General features: G+C 46.6%; 1 protein-coding gene across 1 annotated transcript in view; it reads left to right on the top strand.

Moving 5' to 3' along the window:
* The window catches only part of LOC131287774 (uncharacterized), a 39,738-nt gene that overhangs the window by 10,610 nt on the left and 7,922 nt on the right, over positions 1–21,206 (top strand). Inside the window, exons 2-7 of the mRNA XM_058316856.1 lie at positions 3,960–4,058; positions 5,240–5,338; positions 6,525–6,800; positions 6,877–7,108; positions 12,686–14,369; positions 19,138–19,671. Coding sequence (XP_058172839.1) covers positions 3,960–4,058; positions 5,240–5,338; positions 6,525–6,800; positions 6,877–7,108; positions 12,686–14,369; positions 19,138–19,671 — 2,924 coding nt within the window. The remainder of the gene's footprint in view (positions 1–3,959; positions 4,059–5,239; positions 5,339–6,524; positions 6,801–6,876; positions 7,109–12,685; positions 14,370–19,137; positions 19,672–21,206) is intronic.

Below are 21,206 nucleotides of genomic sequence, written 5' to 3'. Positions count from 1 at the left end.
ACATCGAAGGTCAGGACACGTACGCCGTGTTATGTTGGCAGGCACGTTTCTGGCACGCCAGTGTTTCCTCATGTCGACCACGAGGGCTGAGTAATTGCCGGTCAAGAAATCCTTTGCTCACTCTGTTTGAGTAAATATTGCGTGTAAACAGCGCTCGACAATGGATTTTTGCTTACGGTGTATATCGGATGACGTTGGCTTTGGTGTGAATAAGCAAGGGCAAATCCAGCATGCTTGGATAAAGGCTGTTCCAGTTTTGTTGATCTTCTCTTAACTAATCATTAATTACTCAAAAGAAAGTAACTTTGTATATTATTGGAATTATTTGTCACTTAAGTTATGGCTCAGTTCTCATCTAACTAAAACAAGTTGAAAGAAAAATCAAACGATATATAAGTGATTGAGTTCACTATATAGTGGCTAGGTCCATTTATTTGCTTCGGACTTTGCATGAATTAACTCTTACGATTAAAGCTTGCAGACTGCACGTACATGTTGATCTAAGAAACAAAATAACGTTTACCTGTTTGGATGAAAATTTGGAGCAGTAAATTACGCATTTTATAGAAGTTATACTAAAGTTACAAATATTGAAAGTTATTCTCCTTCAACCAAACAATAAATTGGTTGAGTTTTAATTTGAGCAGCCTATTTAAGTAACTAGCCTGGTTGCTTTTCTCATCCAGAATGATTATTTAATGGGTTTGAGATTTTCTCAGACCAGCCTACACATTTTCGACTTTCTCGTTGGCATTGTTTATCGATTTATTTCCATTTTCCGGCACGGCGTAAGCTTTCTACGAACAAGCTAAAGCAAAATTAAAATCTCTCCCAAGGGGAGGATTCGAGAATTCGGACTCGATATCCGGACTAATGCCGGAAGAATAAGCCTTAAATCGTTCCATTTGGGAGCGTTGTTGCTTTTCTGCCTCGCTGGCCTATCCTCCCCTGTTCACCCGCCGAGTAAGCGTTGGCTAGGACAGTTTTTCTCTTTACAACAATGCAGGGATTTATCCACCCATCGATGGATGTTGCCTTAAACGGTTTCCGCGCCCGTGTTTTACTTGAAATTGCCAACGATGCTCGGGTGTTTTTTTATTTGTAAAAAATCCTTCCGCGCCTCGGACCAGCATGAAACGTCCGAAGGGAAGGACAAAGAGAGAACCGACGCTGTTGGACACGTAGCTACACATACACACACTCTTACACATGGGCCAGCGCATTGATTCGATCGGAATCGCTCGGAGGATAATATTTATTTTATTGAATCAAATCGCAAAATCAATAACATCGGGACGGGAAAAGTGGCGTTGTGCTTCCTTGGGGACAACATTAAGCCTCGCCGGGTGGGTAGTGGGTTGGGCTGTGGCGGGAGTGTGGGTTACTGTGTGCTTGATGGGAAAATCGTGCACGGTGGGGGGAAAAAAAACGAAAGCTACACCGAAAGCGACACTACGAAGGCTACGACGGAAATGTCCCTGCGGTGTCCTTTCTTTCCAACGATCCCTCGCATGTTTGCTCGTGTACTCGGCGCTGGAAGTAAACAATGGAATGAGGTTATTGTGATTTCTATTTTTTCACCCCATCCACCCAGCCGTTGGGTTCGGGTCGGCCTTATTCATTGACCTGCCGGTTGGTCCGGCCGTTCGATGGTGTCTAGTTTTCCTCCTGCAAGCTTTGTGGAGGAGGACAAGCAGACAAACTTTCCATACGTCCGGAGCTTCCCTTGGTTCTTGCCTTGCCTAGGAAGACCACGTTCGTGGTGTAACGCGTGTCTTATCATGTAGCCCAACCTGTCCCTTCCCTTGTGAGTGAAATTTCTCACCCCCTTCCACTTGTTTGGGAGGTGGAAAATTGAATGTTGTCTATATCCAAAACCGGCTCACTGATAGATCCAACATGAAAAGCGACAAACACACTTCCAAGAGAAAGAGGGGTGGGGGTGCTTGGGGCGAAAGACCTTCTCCGCAGTGACGGAAACGGAAATGGATGCGGTATCCTTTTACGCAAACCGGCAGAGCTTTTCCACGAGCCTCAGAAAATCGACGGGGAAGCCCGGGGTAGCAATAGAAATAGAAGTCGACGAACGGAGTTTCGTGTGACGCCATTTGTCGTGGACGACGGTGGAATCGGTAGATAATGGTTTCACCTTCGGGGGAAATTTGTTGATCGTTTAATGTTGAAGCATGAAAGATGTTTCAATTAGCTTCGTCGTTTGTTGACTCAAACATTTGAAAATGAATAATGGAATAACGATGAACATAAACAAACAGTTTTGTACTACTTTTTCACGTCGCGTTCGCATAATGAGCCAATGATAAAATACCAAAAAAAATAGCAATATTCTCATAATCGAATAAAATATGGTAAAGGGAAACTTCAACGAATGTGAAACATATCCTTGCATCATTATGACGTGTTTAAATAATGGCGAGTAAAGCTTTGCAAGTGAGAAGGTCACGAATCACGCTTCCCTCGTAATCTATTCATAACACTCTCCCGTCAATCTCTGCTACGCTTCGCACACGGCACCTCGTGCCGGCTCCTTCTTAGTTTCAGCAACTCAGGACGGAAGCGAACGAACGAATGCGGTTAATGCGGCGAATTTCTCCTGCCTGTCCGTCACAGGATAATGAGATTGCAGCTTCCACAATCCGGAGCGTGGCAAAGTTTTCGAGGATGAGCCTTTGCCAGTCACTTAGCCGGTTTTGCAAACCGTAATTGTGAGGTGGAGTGTAAATGCAATTTATTCCCCTACTCTGAAACATGGGATGAGTGAAACAAAGTCATAAGAAAGAATGAAACTGCATTTGAGTGATGGGCTGTGGTGCTAATGTAAGTAACGTCGCATACTCGATAATATAAACTGCTAATGAACAGAAATGAGACAAGGTTTTCCGATCGGTTAGTTGATCAGTGAGTGATTCAACAGGACTCAACGGTTCTAAAGTAAATCCATAAATGTTAGCGATAAGCAATCTAGAAATCATGTTCGAGGAACCGGACATCCTGAACCGGAGGGCATTCATTTTCCACTCCCTCGCACAGGAAACACAGTGGAACGTCATCGTTGGAAGACGGACAGACAACGTTGTAATTTTTCGTTTTTCTTTCGCTCCCCTCCCCACCGACCGGCTCTGTCTTGAGCAGATTGAAGATGACATCGTGCTCTACGGTACGGACCTCGAGCAGCCTCTCAGCGCAGGAAACTGCTCATTTCTGCCAGTCGGTGGTCTTATTTCTTGTTATCCCTGCCATTCGCATGCACCAGCGTCGGTGTTTTTTCCCCCTTTTGTCCTTTCTAACCGACCACCAACCTTTGTACCACATGCCACGATCGTATTTGCCCAGCGAAAGGACTCGCACGAAGCAACTGGTCGACCCGTTCCGTTACTACTTGGGTGGCTTGGGTGGCTGAAGAATAGGAATTGTTTGATTAGATTTCGAGCGCCTTCCGAAAGCATTTTCCTGCTGCGCTGGGAGACGCCAACATCCGGCACCGGCGAGCGTGTGCATCAAGGACGAAGTTTTACCATTTTCTACCGCTCGCTCCATTACCGCTTTATCGCCCTTCGTTAGCAGGCGGTGGTGGTGGGGGAGAGGGAAGGCAAAAGGGTTTTAAAAAATTACCGTAAACCAACATCGTCCTCCGGGCGGAGGGAACCTTACACGGCAATCGAAGAAATGCGACCAAGTGTTACGGCACAGATCATCTCTTTGGAAAATAAATGGTTTGCGAATGGAATCTGGCTCTGAAGAGCGTCCCCCACTTGTTGAGCTTCGTACGGATGTAATTCCAGCTAGCGTTAGTCATATCCATCACCTCATCATATCCGTCGATTCGATCGCATTGAAATGAAACTCATTCTTTTAATTCACAGTCGAGTGAGCACATTACTTTGTGGTTTATATAAAAATGGGCTGTTTTTGACACCTTCCTTTCTTGTATCTCTTTGCAGAGTAATAACCAACTACTTTGTAGTATCTTTAGCAATGGCGGACATGCTGGTGGCACTTTGTGCGATGACTTTTAATGCATCGGTGGAGCTGTCGGGAAGGTAAGTTGAATTTTGATTGATAATTCATGAACTAATTTTACGATTTTTTACACAAAAGGTGTTTAATTACGTTTTTCTTAATTTATTAAGTAATTTCTGAGGATACTGAACTACCGAAACTATTTCCGTGGCCTCAGCTCCTTAGGCTTCCGACACTAAACGGACATAAACTCGGCGTTTTTCGCTCACTACCACCACTCTACGCCCTTTCTCTAAAAGCTTTGTTGCCGAAAACAATCTAATTATCGAATGCTTTCGATCAGCATTAAATTTTCAAAATGAAATTACAAGCGAAGTTGCCGCCTCCCTCCCTCCGACTGCACCCAAGAGCACCTGGCGCGGTCCGTTACGCGGGGACGACAGTGTTTCCAAATGCGTTTTTCGAACCCATTTCCCGACTTTGGGTTCCCTTGCTCGAGGGAATAAGTTTCGTTCGCTGCGCCCTGAAGTGGATTTCTGTTTGGAGTTTGTGTTTTATTTTTATTTTTCCGCTTCCACCAAATCCAGAACGTTCGGAAAAACTGTCAAAGTTGGAGTTCGCTGTCGGTGTTTTTGGTTTTTTGCTTCTGTTTCGCTGCCCTTGCGCAACTTAGCGCCGGTGTGTCGAAGCTTTCACCAGTTGGAAAATTCAATTTCCGCTCAGCGTTCGCCGTGCCGGTGGTGAAATGAAACAAACTCCACCGTTCGGTGACTGAAACAAATTCGGAAAATAGTAGCGAACAACTGTCACCCATTGTGAGGGTGTCGCCTGAGTTGGGGTTTTTTTACAGACCACAGAGGACATATATTACCGGTGTAACATAGATTAGAGGAAAAAACCCATCCACGTTAGCTATCGTTTTTGAGTGGAAAAACGGAAGCTTGAAATGGGGCACAAGATGGGAAGCAATATTTTAAATTTTACTGGAAGGTTTTAAAAAATTATCAGCACTGAAGAAAATTTATTTCAATAATTAAAAAAGATTGCCTCGTGATGTAAACAACACAAATAACGAACAAACGCGCTCAGCATTTAGTAGAAAAACGTCGTCCTTAGAAGAAATTGGTGACAATATGTTTGAATTGCTAGAAATTATTCTAAATTACTTTCAACAATTTCATAAACCATGCTTTTATTCAGCTAACAGAAAAGCCTTCTTCGAAAAATAATTCCCTTTCCATTCCTACCGAAACAACTCCAGATGGCTGTTTGGATCGTTCATGTGCGACGTGTGGAACAGTTTGGACGTCTACTTCTCGACGGCGAGCATACTTCACCTCTGCTGCATATCGGTCGACCGGTAAGTACCACCAGGCTTAAGTTTCTCTTAGCTTCTAACCTCTGCCCTCTTCGCTCTTGCCGACTGCTTAATGTTCTTCCCTACCTCGTGCCCTCGCGCCTCGAGGGTAGCAGTTGATGGTGAAAAAGTTTTCTCATTCCCGGGAGTAATTTTTCTTCCTCGCTCTCTGTTCTCGTGCACAACACGAGGGGATAATGTGACTGGGGGGAAAAGAGACACACACAAAAAACGCCCCCAAGTCGAAAGACCGATGGTGATAAGACTCAACTATTAATTAGCTTCGTCGTGTTCGCCGTTTTTTGCTTGCAGTATCAGCAATTTTGTTGCCTACGCCTATCCTTCACTTCTCTTCCCTTGCTCGGTGTATACCACCTTTATTTTTTTCCCCCATTCCCAACATTACGAGGCCAAGTGCAGAGGAAGCCGAAGTGCCATATCATTGACACGGCGAATAAAAGAGTATCACTTCACACACACACACACACATCCGTGCTCCGTCTCGCCGCACCGTGCGCCGATGGAGAAAATAATAATTTTCGAACTGAATGCCCAACTTGTTCGGAGCAACGAAGATGGATGGGAAATTATGATGAATTGTCGAGCCAACGAGGCAATGACAGTTGTACGCCCACTGCGGGGGGGTTTGTCCTATGTTATGTCCAGTGGAGCCGGGAAAAAAAAGACGTCGTCACAACGCGTTGATGTTGCGATGTATTTCTTTTCGTTTGCAGGTTATTACATTAAAAACGAACGAACCAACAAAAACGCGAAAGCCTGTACTAAATGGTTTTCAACCATCAAGTTCACTTCTGTATTAAATGCAATGTACTCCATTCGAGGGTTGTTTTAGTTAGAGTTTTTTACGAATATTTTTCCTGAGTCACGGACGGTAACGGTCTCATGGTTTTAGGTATGCTTTTCTCATTCCATTTACTCAGATGGCACTTGGCCGTACTAAAATCTAGCGTGAAATCATATTACACTGAAACTTGAGGTGTTGAAAACCGTCGAAAAAATTATAAACAGTATTTTTCAATAGGCCTTCCCTTTTGGTTCACTAGAAGCAAAGGAAAAAAGATGTGAATTTATTTCTACGAATGCTTTTCCGCTACATTTAATTCCAAGTGTCTATATTCTTTGCTTCGTTACGAGTAAAATGTTCACCGTAATTTCTTGTTTCGAACAGATACTTCGCCATCGTCCGGCCGCTGGAGTACCCGCTGTATATGACGCACCGCACGGTGTTCTTCATGCTGGCGAACGTGTGGGTGCTGCCGGCACTCATCTCCTTCACGCCCATCTTCCTCGGCTGGTACACGACGGCCGAGCACCTGAAGGCGGCGCGGACGAACCCGAACCTGTGCATATTCGTCGTCAACAAGTCGTACGCCATCGTGTCCAGCTCGATCAGCTTCTGGATACCGGGCATCGTGATGCTGACGATGTACTACCGAATCTACAAGTAAGTAAGGTAGCGCTCCCGGGGCTTTAAATCCCATACGCTCAACGTGTCCCGTCTCGATTTCCTCCACCGAAAGGGAAGCGGTTCGTCAGCGGAAGGCGCTCAGCCGGACGAGCTCCAACATCCTGCTGAACAGCGTGCAGATCAACAACGCGTCCAACACGCTGCACGCTAACCACCATCACCACCATCATCACCAGCAGCATCTGCACCACCGGCACCATCACCTGCGGGCGAGCGACTGCGATCTCGGCATCGACCTGAAGGACATCCAGCACGACACGCACAGCGAGCTGAGCGATCTCGACGTGAGTGTCACTTACGGAGTGTTTATTTCCTTCGATCCCATTGCGAACGGAGTGTTTCGTGTTTTGTTTTGTCTGCCGTGCGCTTTTTGCCGCACGCCCACACGCAGCACCCCGGGATGGGAGGGACTGGCAGGCTAATTAATGACCAAATTAAACCCTAACCGACCGAAACCATCGAAACCGGCCGGCGATGCGTCCTGTTGATCGTCGAGCGGGTCGGGTAAGATTTTCGGGCATCGGGAGGCTATCGATAACGAGAAAATTATGCGAAAAGGCTCAACCGGTTTCATTAGCCGCCCGGGCGGGGAAAGGGACCAGCGAGAACGGGGCGGGAGGGAAACGAAACAAATGGGCTCTTAAATGAACGTTATTAACGGCATTAGACGTGCTGATGAGCACGTGGGCCGGTAGGAGCGCAACAAAGAATGGGATGCCGGTTCCGTTTGAAAAACTGCTTCATTGACTAAGAGAAATGCGAACGCTGTCCATCAGCGTTCAGAAAGTTGTGAAAGCGGCAATGGAGAGCGAACGGTACAGATTGGACTTTGATTGGCGGGAAGAAACGATTCATTCTGTCAATTAATTAATTTCCCCAATGGAGAACGATGCGCGGATGACCTTGTGAATCAGCCTATTTTTCGAGGGAATTAAACTCTCTCAACACATAATTTTGTGGTGAACCATAAAAGAACAACAATGACGTACTTTAGAGAGAAAAATCTTGAAACACAATATATCTACCCTGCAGAGCCCTTTGACGAAAATGGAATTAACTCCACGCCGCATTGTCGACGGAAAACATCCCTGGAATGGACGATGGGAACGGATTTCCTGTCGTTTAATTAAATTAACTGGGCAATATCCAATATCCTAACATAGAATCTCAACGCCTGTGCGTTTTAAAACCCGGGGAAACCTTAGACGGTATCGATTGTTTGCTTTCGTAACGCATTTCCTAAGATCTCCGTTGACGATACCTGACCATCGTTGTCCTATGAAGTCGATGGCAGTTCGATCCGTTCTCTGTCCATCCGGAAAAAGGGTAATCTTCAATTTTACTCTGGTTGGATCTCGTGCCATGATGTTTTTTTTCGCTTGAGTGTCTTCAATGGCGTGTCGCGTGTTGTGAAGCTTATCAAACAGCTCTCGCAGCACTCTCGTAATTTGCTCCAGCGACAATTTGTACTCCAATTCATTAGATCCACTCGCTGAACGCGAGCTTCCTGCCAAAGCCGTGTCGAATCGAACGATCACGCAATTCGTGCTCCCCGAAATAGAACGCCGACGACAGATTTGAATGAGCCACACAAATCACCAGGCGCCTCCATCGTGGCCTGACCGCGCGAGAGATTGGGCGGTGATAGATAAGACCGGTCGGGTCGTTCAATCGTGGGCATTCCACCCAAGCTTAACTTTTGACCTCGAGCAAACGCTGAGGGAGCTGAAGCGGAAGATGGTTGGAAAAATAACAATCCAACACCGAGCTGTCTCGCCGGAGGGTATCGCTCGAGGCTGGCCGGAACAAGGTTTTGGGTGGGAAAAGTGGCGAGTTGGAGGGTTGGTCCGTTGGTCAGATTATTTCTGAAGCTACGTGGCCGGGTTTTCCGGTTAAATGGATCCTTACAAACTGGCCCTCGGGGGTTGGGTGGGCTGTGTAGTGACGTGAACCAGATTGCATGCTTGCAGGACGTTTTCCCTTTTATTCGATTTCCATTCCTTTCCCGGTGTTTGTGTGTGTGTAGCTTGTTTCCTGCTTCTGGCACTCTATTCCTGACTTTCCGACCCGTGCTGACCGGTGAGAGCCACGTGGTGGGAACCGTTTAAGAAGGCAATCGATTGACGACATTCCCTGTAGCCTTGGGCAGGGTTGTAAAGAAACAACCAGCAATGGAACACCGAAAACAAGGACGACCGATTCGTGGGTGGTTGGAGAAGGATTGATAAAAATACACCCGAAAAAAAAAAAACAAAACGAGTACCATATCCTAGCGGAGAAACAATGCCGGAGGTGGGAATCGGAATGGAAACGGAATGGAACTCCAGCAGGCGAAAGACACGCAATGTAACGCTCCGAGTTCGGGTTTTAGCCACAAGACAAGGACACGACGCCGGGTTCCGCCGTTGGACGCCCGTGTGCTATTTTTAGCACCAAGAAAAAACGGCGTGGGTGCGGGGAGAAAACGGTGTGGTTGATTTATGTGGCGCGGGATTTTTTTGTTTTCGTTTTGTGATTGGTTTACTGCCTCCCGGCTTGGGAAAGGGAGCTCTTGGAGGCGGAAGCCGATAGGTGGCACATTTGCAGTACATTACCACTCGATTTGTGTCCGGCTCCGCCGTAAATAACGGTACAGAAAGGGGAAAGTAGCTATCGCCCCGGCGGAGGGTAGCATTAACGTCATTTGTGCCGCGGTCACATGAATTTAGTTAATCTACTTTTGATAGAGCTTCCGATTGCGACCAGCACATGCAACGATTGTTGGGGATCTCCGCAGGGCGGTGCTATGTTTCGTTTTCGTTGAAACATTCTAGATGAAGATAAAACAAAAATAGTTAAACATAAAATAGAAATATCTGACTAAGACGTTCCAATGGAGGCCAGCAATAAATAAGGAAATCATAAAATTGTGTACACAAACACTACAATCTGTGTTTGCTCCGCATTAATTTCCCGTTTTGGAGCAGGTTGGTGTCGGAAGGGGAAAGAAATGAAAACCCCAAACACTAAACCTGCGGCTCGTGCGATAAGAAACAACGGGCGAAGCGCTGAGTGGCCCGATCGGAAACGTGAGCCGTCCCGGAGTGCTGACGGAGATTGTCTTCCACCAGCGGGGAGACGCAACGCAAGGGAAAAGGATAGGCCTCTATGGCATGGAGAAAACGGGGAAATAAATGAGAAGCCATAAACAAGAATCACGTACGATTGCTGTGCCATCACCACCGATGCCGTTCCGGGTGCTCACCGAGCGATGATCATTCCGAGGCTGATAAAATTTAAATTACTACTCTCGCACCATCTCCTTCCGTCCGTTCGGTTGTATTAATGTATGTATGTGTGTGTGTGTGTGTGTGTGTGTTGTGTGTTAGGCCACTGTTTTTCCCGCTGATGACTGTGACACGTGCAGGACGAAAGGGAGAAGACAAGCGGCACAAGATGAATCTCTACTAGGCCGTGGAACAGTGGCGTAGACGGATTGAAGTGGGAAGCTGATGGCCCGGGCTTCGGGCAGCGAGTCATTTATTGGATGAAGACAAATTTTTAAATCAAAGCATATTCGCATGCCGTTCGTGGCGGAGCCAACTGCGGAGTGTGATAAGCAACGGTTTGAATATTCATGAGACGTTGATGGACGATCTCTTTTCGATGAAACCTTCGCCGACCGCGGTAGTGGTTTTGTTTGGTTCAATCAGAAGTTAATCTAAATTTAATAAACCAGAAACAAATGTGGAAAATAGAAAAAATAAATCACTTAATGCTACATAAAGCTACCACACGTCAAACGTATCCCTCGATCAGTGCAGATAATGGCGAGCGCGTTCATTAATAACGTCTCACATTTCACACCCTCGTCTCGACCAACCTGGTCGTAAGATCATCGAACGGTTCATTACAGTAACTCCTTAAGCCGCCGAGCTCATCCAGCGACCGTGTGCCCTTTTCCAGCCAGTTGATATGAAGTGAAAATCCCATCCAGATAGTTCGCAACCTTCCACGGAACATTTTCCCACGAACCATCGGCACTGCGATCTCAATCTCTGGCCCGGCGATTATTCCCGCAGTGGATAATAATCGTTACTAAAGATTAACAATCTGCTTCTTGTAGCCCTCCGGGTTACTGGATAAGGAAACCCTCAGCCAGTGCCAGCGGAAAAGGACGCCGTCCGGGGATTTTGCAACAACTCCAAACGCAACGGCAGATCCGATTTCTTCCATTCAATAACGGGTAATCTTCGTAATAGCACCGCTACGGGCAATAAGCGTTCGTGAAACGCGCGTTGAGGGAGGAAGGCGTGTGAGGGGGGAAGTGCGCCATTTGGGACCGAGGGTTTAACGGTGTGTTTTTCATGGGAACTCGATAAGCTTCCCGATCGGTCCGATGACTCGCGGGTAAAAGCGGGAGGGGGATCAATTTGCTCGAAGAAATGATTTGGGAAAGCATATTGCTTGTTTTAAACCCTGGGGCTGATTTGATCCTGCTTTTCCGTCCGTCTATTTAGCTCGCTAAGCGATGGTAACGATTGTATTCCATCAAATTTTAACCTTCACGCTGGCAATCGAAACATTGGGCAAGTGTTAGTCCACCGCATCCCGTTGCCCCGGCTTTTCTTTAGGCATTTAAATAATTTTATAAGAAACCGGGCCGTTGAAGGTGAGATGATCCAGCACAAACGGTGCACAAACAGTTTCTATTTTAATCACAAGCTCCGCCTGTTGCGTGGGACCAAATGATTATTAGCTACCCAGCATTGGCGCCATCGTGAGACGGTTGGAAATGTTTCAGCACTTGCTTACCTACGCAAATCCGCCTTTCAACGTGGAGCAGAAAGCTTCTCGTTCTTCGCTCTGGAGAATTGTGTGTGTTTAATGTTTACGGTGTAAACAATGAGCCACGGGTGAACGATGCGGGACCGGGAAGCCATTTTACTGGCACCGTAGGTTGGGATGTGCATAAGTAATGTGGTTTTCATTATCGAAGCTTCGTCCCACGCAAGTGCGACCAGGGTCATAAACTGCCGTTAACGATTCTGGTGACATAAAATGATTTTTCCAATTACTTTTGCAGTGACAGTGTGTGCTGGTGCTTACGTTAGTATGGGAGAGTTTTCATAATGAAATTAATTATGGGCAAGACATGTTTTGAGAGGGTACCATTGGTGTACTTTCCTGAAGAAATAATGTTTATTTGATTCCTCATCAACCGTAACAGTTTTTTGATTCAATCAAATCAATCAAAACTCTAGTCCTTCGAAGACTGTGAGTATCAAAACACTGTTGTGAAGCTTAGAAAAGTTTTAATCAGAAGAATATTTAAAAAAGAGGCCATAATTATACAAAAGAAACGAAAACCATACAATTTTACAAACAATTCAATTTAAACCATTAAATGTAAAATAAACAGCAACGCATGCTATAGACACCCTTTAGTTGCCATAAGCCTTGTTTAGTTAGTTACACTAAGGAACTATTATTTACACAAAGAATAAAATTTAGTACAAAGAAATAGTAGCTAAAATAATGGCAAATTTGTTTTTTTTTAACTTTTATTTAGTATTAAAAATGGTTGATTTGTAAAATCTTTCATTCCTTTTTATTGGTCGACAAGAGTTGTAAAACTGGTTTCATTGAGTTTATTTATATCTATGTTAAGTTTATTAATTGTCTACATGAACCCTTCTCTTACCAAGCTTTATCTTTATAAAGTTATGGTACGTTAAACAATATAATCTTGTCTACGGTATATTATGAAATGTGAAAATATTGGAGAATATCAAATCCATAAAATTATACTACTTTATGGAATGTTTCTCACACCTCACTTAAATTCTGTTTTTACTCTTTCCGCTCCTTCACCCAACCAGTTGCAGGGGCCCATAGTGCCAACAGTCGTTGCCAACACGGACGACGATTTCCTGGTTCCGTCCTCGCCACCCCGGCGCCTCAGCCGCAGCAGCATCGACCTGCGCGACCTCGAGTACAAGAACGAGAGCAAAATCAAGGGCTCCGACAGCGTGTCGTCCATCTTTCCGCTGCACTACGAGAATAACCTGCGCTACTCGGGCTCGGAGCCGATCCACATAAAGGAAGCCCAGCAGCTGGCCCTCCAGCAGCAGCAGCAGCAGCAACAGCAGCAGGTCGAGCAGCAGCAGCAGCGCCGAGCGTCGCGCAAGGACAGCTTCCGGCAGATGAACTTTTTCCAGCCGTTCTTCTCACGCAACGGGCTGCTCAAAACGTACATGAAGGGCAGCGGCACGGTCGGGGGGACGGCGAGCGGCAACCTGAACAACAGCCGCTCGGTGGAGCGCAACAACAAGAACAACGACAACCGCTCGAACAACAACATCATCGACCTGATCAACGTGGCCTCCTCGCTCAACAAGGACTCGGAGAAGGAGGTGAACACGCACAAGCGCCACCAGATAGCGGCGAGCGAGTCCGACTTTCTCACAATGATCGAGAAGCAGCGCCAGAAGCTGGGCAAGAACAATCACAGCCTGAAGAACTGCAACAAGGACGAGAAGGAGCTGATTTACGCGCTCAGCGATTCGGACTTTGGTGCCGCGTTCCAGAAGCAGGATGAGGGAGCGGCCCGCCGATGCTTCAAGAACCTGGTGGGAGTAGATCAGGGTGCGCCGGGGGCGGGTGGTATGGATGGTGCGATCTTCAAGATAGTCCTGAACGGTGAATCTGGCGCTCAGACTGTCGGCGGAGAAGTACCCACCGCGGCTGGCGATGGTGGAGACGTGGGAGAGGGTGTTCCGGCGGCCATGGACACTCCGGATATTCTGATCGGATGCTTCGACCATGGGTTCACCGGATCTCGTCCAACGGTGAGCAGTCCCACTGTGAAGGAGTTGCTTGCGGACGAAGGAGCGCCCATCCGGGCCTCCAGCCTAAAAGGAGTTGCAGTCCAAACGGGTCCTCCAACCGTCGACGTCCCTCTAGAGGGGAACGTGATCGACCTGATCTCGACGATCAACAGCACCCCGTCGGCGGTGGATGACCTACGGTCCGTGGGATCCGTACCGAACCGGGAGATCGCCTCGGTAAACCAGCTGTCGACGGCACTGAACGCGTCCCTGAACGCACGCTGCAGTCCCGTCAACATCCAGCTCAGCGAGGCGTCCACCATCTCGCTGGATCTGGTCGCGACCAGCCCGAAGGAGAAGTTGCCACGCGTACCGACGTCGGCGCCCGCCACCGTCACCACGATCGACATCGCGAGCGAGATGCTGATGCTGACCGACACCAATCCGGACATCGTGATCGACAACAGCCACACGGCGGCCTCCCTTTCGCCCACCTCGCGCACCGTCACCCCATCGAGGGCGCCCTCCATCATGACGCCCTCGCCGCAGCATCCCCGGCTCGGTCGCAAACGGCAGTCCTCCACCGTGACGTACAACATCAACGTGATCAACTTCCAGACCGGCGACAATCCGGACGACGACTCTAGCTTCCAGCTGAACAACCGGAACGGCAGTGGTGGGGGTGTTGGTGGTGGAGGGGCTGCAACGGCCGGAGGACGATCCAACAGCTCAACGAGTGAGTACCAGTCCATAATTGGGTTAACTGTTGTCTGTGTCGTAGATCTAAAGTCGGTCAATCCCACTAGATCTTAGATCAAGGGATTGAGGATCTCTTCAGTTCAGGTTGTTTCTGATATTCCACCAACCATTCCAATTCGTTTGCATTTTGAAGTTGTTCAGGCATCGAGAAATGAATACTTTAAAGAGGAAAAGAAAGAAACACAGCATTTCAATCATTTTGGCAAAAGGTTATACAACTTTCTCTAGTAAAACTAAACCAACAGCAAAAGCATTTAGAACCGCGACGGCTGAAAACCTCACAAAACCCAAGCAGTCCGTGAACATTCTGAAAGCTCTAAATTGTTCGTTTGAAGCAAATTACCGCACGCGGTGGATTAGCGGGCCGACATTCCATCACCATTATTAAAACACCGTCTATGTTGCGGTGCGAACGAGAATTTCATTATCATCACCGAAACATGCAAACCACAACGCGAGCTGGTTTTAGCTGGTCTGTATGTGTGTGTGTGTGTGTGTCACGTTTATTGCCTCTGAAATGAACAATTCCTTTCATCTTGTGTGTGACGGTTTGAGTGTGTGCTGTGTCCTTCTTTTTTTGTCATACCTCAAATTCAATCGTTTGATGTAGAAATGTGTTGAAAAGTCGACGTACGTTCCATGGTTGTGAGACCTCCCGAGGCAGAAAGAAGATTGGTACAAGTGCGTCTTTTGCTCTTTTCGTGCGAGACCGAGTATGGAAAACTGCTTCCATTAGAAACTTTTTTGTCCCGTTGTTCGCTTTTAAAAGGTTTGTCGTTGTTCTCTTCCCATACGGGGGTTTTTTTTTTTTTAAAGACAACATTCCCACATGAGAATCTTGTTTTCTCCCCTTTGGGCTTTGCTGGCCATCCCATTCCATATTCAGTCCTGTACTACACTGCCGCACATCTTCGTGTTCTAATTGGTTTCCTTAGTGTCTGTTAGGGCGAGTGTCGGTGTGATGTTTTTCCGTTCCCCTTTTTCGTTGCTCCCCTTTTAACTCCTGTTCCCGTCAAAACCCCAAATCGCACCGATTTAACCCCTTCTGTGTCACCTTGTTTGTCCGTAAGTTTCCACTCCAACTGGCTGTACAGGTGTATGTGTGCGTGCGTGTGTGTGTGTGATTGTTTGGTGTTTCCTTTTAGCTAGCCTGCAGGTGTTTGGTTTCTTAGTGGCGCGACGGAAGCCAGCTGACCTTCTCGTGCCGTCTGGCAGATTGTCGCATCCCGAGTGGGAATGATAGTTTTCCCCAGACGTGCCTTCACTCGGGAACGTGCAAAAAGAAAAACCAATAACTGCCAACAAAACCACGCTTAGCAGCAAAACTCAAATCCCGACCATTCCGAGTGAGCGTCAAAAAATGGAAGAGCAGCTCAAGTTTTGCCCTCTCAAGAACGCTGTTAGGGAGGATTTAATTACACATCGTTAGGCGGTCACCAGGTGGATGCAAAGTATATTTCTTTTCGGCTGATTTCCGTGGAAAACGTTCTTGCACGTCGGCTGCTTGGTGATGCAGGAATTAATGAATATTGCTATTTTAATGAGAAAAAATTACTACGAACTGCGCGTTTGAATGGAAAGATAAGAGGGAGAAAATTCCCATTATTTCACATGAACTGAGAAGCGCAAGATCAGTTGAAAATTTTGACGAAACATCATGTAACGGAAAATGAAAAGATGAAAAGTAAAAAACTAACGAATTTTTGTTTTTTGGAACAACGTTCCGTTATGTTTCATACCGTTGTTTTTTCTCGGATGAAAATGCCAACGAAGCAGTTGCGAAGTCCATCGTTTGGCCGGGGACTCAATTTACTCGAGTTAATTTCAAATCGCGTCCATCACCAGGCGCCTCCATCGACTTCGGTCGTTATGGTTCGGCGGAGGCGGAGCGGGAGTGGTTTTTAGGATAAATATTTTCCGTTTAATAAACTTTATCCTCTCCTCCGGGTTTTCCTATACCTTCATCTTCATCGCCGACGTTCCGTCACCTTAAAGCGACAATAAATCGCTGATTGAAGTGACCATCGTTCCAGCATGCCCGGCTCGGAGTTTCGCCCTATGCAAAAGATGTACATTACATTTCCATGCCTTTGTCCTTCCCGCCGGTGTTTATGTATGTGTGTGTGTGTGTGTGTTTGTGTTTGGGTGTCAGCACACCAACATTCGTGGAAGTTGTAGAAAGTTGATTAAAAAGTTGCTCCACGGCGGGGAGGATTAAATCATCGCCGGCATTTAATGGATGTTCGTTATGCAGGAACCGCATGCCCGGGGTCGGTTCGCTACCGGTATGGGTGTGTGTCTGTGTTTGTGTACCATTGGCCCACTTTTGGACCTAGTTTATTGGTGTTATCCAAACTCCAAACCGTCTCGCCACAACGGTGTACCTGGGCGTGCGGTACATTTGACACGTACCCCGTGTACAATGTTTCATTTTTTGGCGATTCGACGAGAAAGTCTGAGTGCGAGCAGGAGTTTCGCCCGGAGAAAGGCGAAGAACTGAGCGCGGTTGGAAATGAGTCAAAAGTGATTAAATGGAATTAAAGGGTATTGAGCATGGATTTTCTTTTCATTCGCCCCGTTCATGCGGTTAAGGATTGCACGATTGATGAAAACGTTTACATAAGAGTTTTTCTTTCCCTGTGTGGGGAGCAAACTTTAATCAAAAATTAATTTAATAACAACTTTGCCTGCTGGTTTGGGGAAAATTAATCCTGACAAGTAACGCTTGCAAGCCGTGACGAGCAGTTATTAAAAATATTTCCCAGGAACCAGTTGCTCCGGAACCCAGATCTTGTCTGTAGCACACGATATAAGTTATGTCTATACATCAGTTTCTGGTCTGATTCTAAACATTCCCGGAATGCTCTGATTCAGCCGCACGACTCTAGACACTCCGCACACACTAGAAAGACTATGTTTAGAAACCATGGACCGTTTAACGTGTGATGTCCATACCCTAATTTATTCGTCTACCATACGCATCCCCCCGGAACCTCCCAGAGCCTACGCTTCTCGGGAGCACTCAAGCACTTCTCCCCGGGTGTCACTGCGCAAACACAGGCTCCCGGCTCCCATAAACCTTTTCCGAGCGGCAAAAATGGATTTATGATGTTGCTTTTCAATGTCTCTAAGTGCTGTCGGTCCCTCGTCAACTTCGAGCGCCTGCTTTTACTCGCCATCCAATGCGGCCCGTTCGTGGGTTTTGGAAAGTTAAATAAACATTGCGCCATTACGATGTGTTTGTTCAATGAACAAACGGCGAGCCGAAACGGGCAGCTGGCAGTGGGCGTGAAAGTTCATTTCAAGGCGCTGTCTCGGTCAGCCAACGGCAATCGGACACGATTTTGCAACTCAAAACTTATTTTACATGTTGACAAAATTGATTGATTTCGATCCCTACTCAAGGGCCATAAGTGTTTACGTTTTGGATTTATACCTTCTGGACGTGAACATGCATTTGTTTTGTGTTTGGTTAGAATAGGGTTTTAATAAAGGAGGATCTTGGAATAACAAACAATACCTTTTCTAAAATTGTATTAATTACTGCTCTGATACTTGTACTTTCTTCTTCGCTTTGTTCATCCTCGAATAGTCGAACGAAAGAATATTTTTGTTGTCGTGGAAATTTGCTCCCATCCTTCATTCATTGGCAGTTGAAAGCTCCCGTTTTATTCATGCAAAGATACAATTTATCTTCATATCCGTCAAGAACAAACACACACTCACACATACACACATCCAACGCTGAACCGAAACTCGCGATGGCGCTGCAAATTTCTTTGTTATGGATCGTTTCCGGATCCAGCTTCCCATCCTTTCGGTGAAAGTCATCCGGGTGAAATAAAAGTTGAAAAGTTTTAAGAGAAAATTGTACAGCTCGCACACACGCACGGTCAAAAGCAACACTTGCGCGTTTCCAAATCGATCCGCGTGTTTGGTTTCCGGGGGTGGGAGGTCGATTCGACTTTTGATTGATTTACACTCAGCGACGAAAACGCCATTAGCCAGCGAGGCTTGACACGCGTCATGGATCCCATTTGCGTGCGCTGGTTTTCCATGGAATTTTCCTCCCTCTCTCTCTCTCTCTTCGGCTCGTCGGCACCTTTTGCTTACACCATTATCTTCTTTCTGGGTTGCTTTTACTTCGCTATCTATCGGCACGGAAATGGACAATCGCGTCGAAAGCCAACACCATGCCAACGGGACTGGCATGAGGTTTTGATCCTGTTTCGTAATTAAATGTATCCCTCCACTTCTCTCACTATTGTGCTTTTCACCTGCATTGCTCTCTCTGTCTCTCTCTCTGTCTCTCTCTCTATTTCCTTCTTTGACTCTCTATCACTTTGCCATTTATTTCTCTGTCTTTTTTGACTCCCTCTTGATCATTAATTCCTTGCTCTGTGTCGCAGGTCACAGGATTGTTTGAAAACATTTTGTTTCTACTCCGTTTGCTCCTTGTATGTTTCTCTACCTGATTGTATCTTTAAGAAACAAGAACAAAAAACCGAATCCTTACGTGTGGGTGTTTCTGTGTGTATGTGTGTATGTAAGTTTTGTTTTTATTATTAGTTTTCTCCAACAATTTTCTTTCCAACCAACCTGTGTTTTTCTACCCGCGGGCAATGGCGGCATTTGGCGGCAAACTGTGGGACAAACATAAACATTGAAATGGAAAAAAAACCAAATCGAACAACGGCAAACAAACAAAAATACGGAAACGATAAACCGACGCCGTTCGCCGGCAGACTCGAGCCAGAAGTATCAGCGCCGTGGCGCCATCTGCATCGTGATCAACAACGACAACGTGGTGAACGCCAACGACACCGACACGGAGCTGGACGAGCCGGAGTGTGGCGGCAGCGTGTGCGGCTGGCCCGGTTGCGATGGCGCCGGCGGCAGCGGCCAGCAACACGACCAGGACCAAGGCTCCTACGGCCACCACCAGCAACAACAGCAGCACCAACAGTACCACAACCACCACCACCACGGTCACCATCCGCATCAGCCGAGCTGTTGCTACCCGGGCGGCCACCAGGACGACGGTTCCGGTGCGGCCTCTTGCCGCCATCACAAGTTCCGCAAGATCAAGTGCCTCTGGAACCACCTGAAGCGGTACGGGTGGCGTCGTGTCCCGGCGGGGTGTGGCGGTGCGGACGACCCGGGGGGCAACAGGGCGCCCGCCACCTTCGCCACCGGAAATCGGCTGACCGTGCCCAGTCCGCTTCCGCCCGGCGCCGGCTGCCGACATTCGCGTTGCTCCAGCGTCGGATGCGGAGAAGGTCAGTCCGATTGCCTACTTTCCGGCGCATGTTCGCTCGCTTTCGTTCAGTTCGCTTGCTTGCTCCTCCGAGGCCTGCCTCCCGCTGCTTCAGCAGTGGCCGTTCGTTCTGCTCGTTCCGCTTCCTTGCTTGCTTTTTCTCCCTTTCCCCGCACGTTATTACATTGCATATATGTACATAATCAACAATCCAGAACCTAGACTAAAGTGTTCCACTATTAGCTGCTTTTTTCCCCCATCAAAACACCACTCCCTTAGCTAGCTGTTACGAACTGTTTCACAATCACTTAAACCGCTTAATCCTGCCACTTGTGTTGCTGGTTTGCTGCCGGATCAATGATATGCCCATTATCCCGTACGCTTCCTACCGCCTACCGTAGACACGTTCGTTCTGTTAAAATAGTGTAGAGCGTTTGCAGTGGTTTCCGTTTCAGCTCGGCACCTGACACCTTCGGCCGCAACTAGACGGCTTCAGTCTATCGAATTGATTTCATTCCACTCTGGACGCGTTCGATTAGGCTGATTAGGTTTTAGCTCACCTGCTCGACCGACCGCCAACGGCCAAATAAGCACATAGTTCCAAGTGCGGGGAAAAAAGGAACAGAAACTAGGCGAAAGCTGTTAAAAATACACCATCCTAATGCGTGGCCTAGGGGCTTGCTTGGCCACCGAGAGTAACACCTCGATGAGTAATTAATGACGCGATAACATAGCTTTCAATCGATCGCACGAAACGGGTTGCGCCGGGAGCTTTTAGAGAGAAATTTTCAACGCAACGCTGGAATAGCTACGCTTTTATGGCTTGCAGTGGATTAAAATTGCTAATGCGTGCCTTCGCAGCAACATTCAGCCTTACCGACTAGTTTCCTGCATGTGGCGTCATTGGTTTTAATGCGTTTCGTGGAACGAAGTTGTTAATTTATGTGCAATATATTATGCATACTATACCCTGTTGTAAGAGGTTCGAAACAAATTAGAATAGAGGTTCAGAAGAATTGAAATGTGAAAGGAATTAAATCTATGATACGGTTAAATACGGTTTTAAATTAGAAACATGAAGTTATGCAACTTCCAATTTAAATGTAACATATTCATATATAATACATTAAAAAAATATTTACTACAACAGTCCATATAAGCTTCTATGCTGAACCCGCATTATGTTATGTTGCTTGCTTGATGCTCCAAACAAGTTTTAATAATTGTTTAAAGTCGTCTAAGAATATGAAGATAAAGAGTTGAAAACTTTGGAAAAGAAGCCTCCATGAAACGGCAATGTTGTAAATGAAAATTTATAAGTGTACCAAGAATATGGATCGTAAACCAGTTTAACGTTACAAAGTATGGTGCATGTTCTATTTTTATTATTTCCTTTACTCACAGCTTAAGCTTGTGCGACTCATTTTATCGATTGTACCAATCAACACGCTTCGTTTTGCGAATAAAAGAACTACGCAAATTATCCAGTTCAGAGACCATCACCACCCGCGTAAAATGAGAAGAACGGAATGCAGAAAATTGTCCTCAAACTTCCCG

The sequence above is a fragment of the Anopheles ziemanni genome, chromosome 3, assembly GCF_943734765.1.
Source record: "Anopheles ziemanni chromosome 3, idAnoZiCoDA_A2_x.2, whole genome shotgun sequence".
NCBI lineage: Eukaryota > Metazoa > Arthropoda > Insecta > Diptera > Culicidae > Anopheles > Anopheles ziemanni.
Note: the sequence above shows the minus strand (reverse complement) of the source record. Positions and strands in the feature narration are given on the sequence as shown.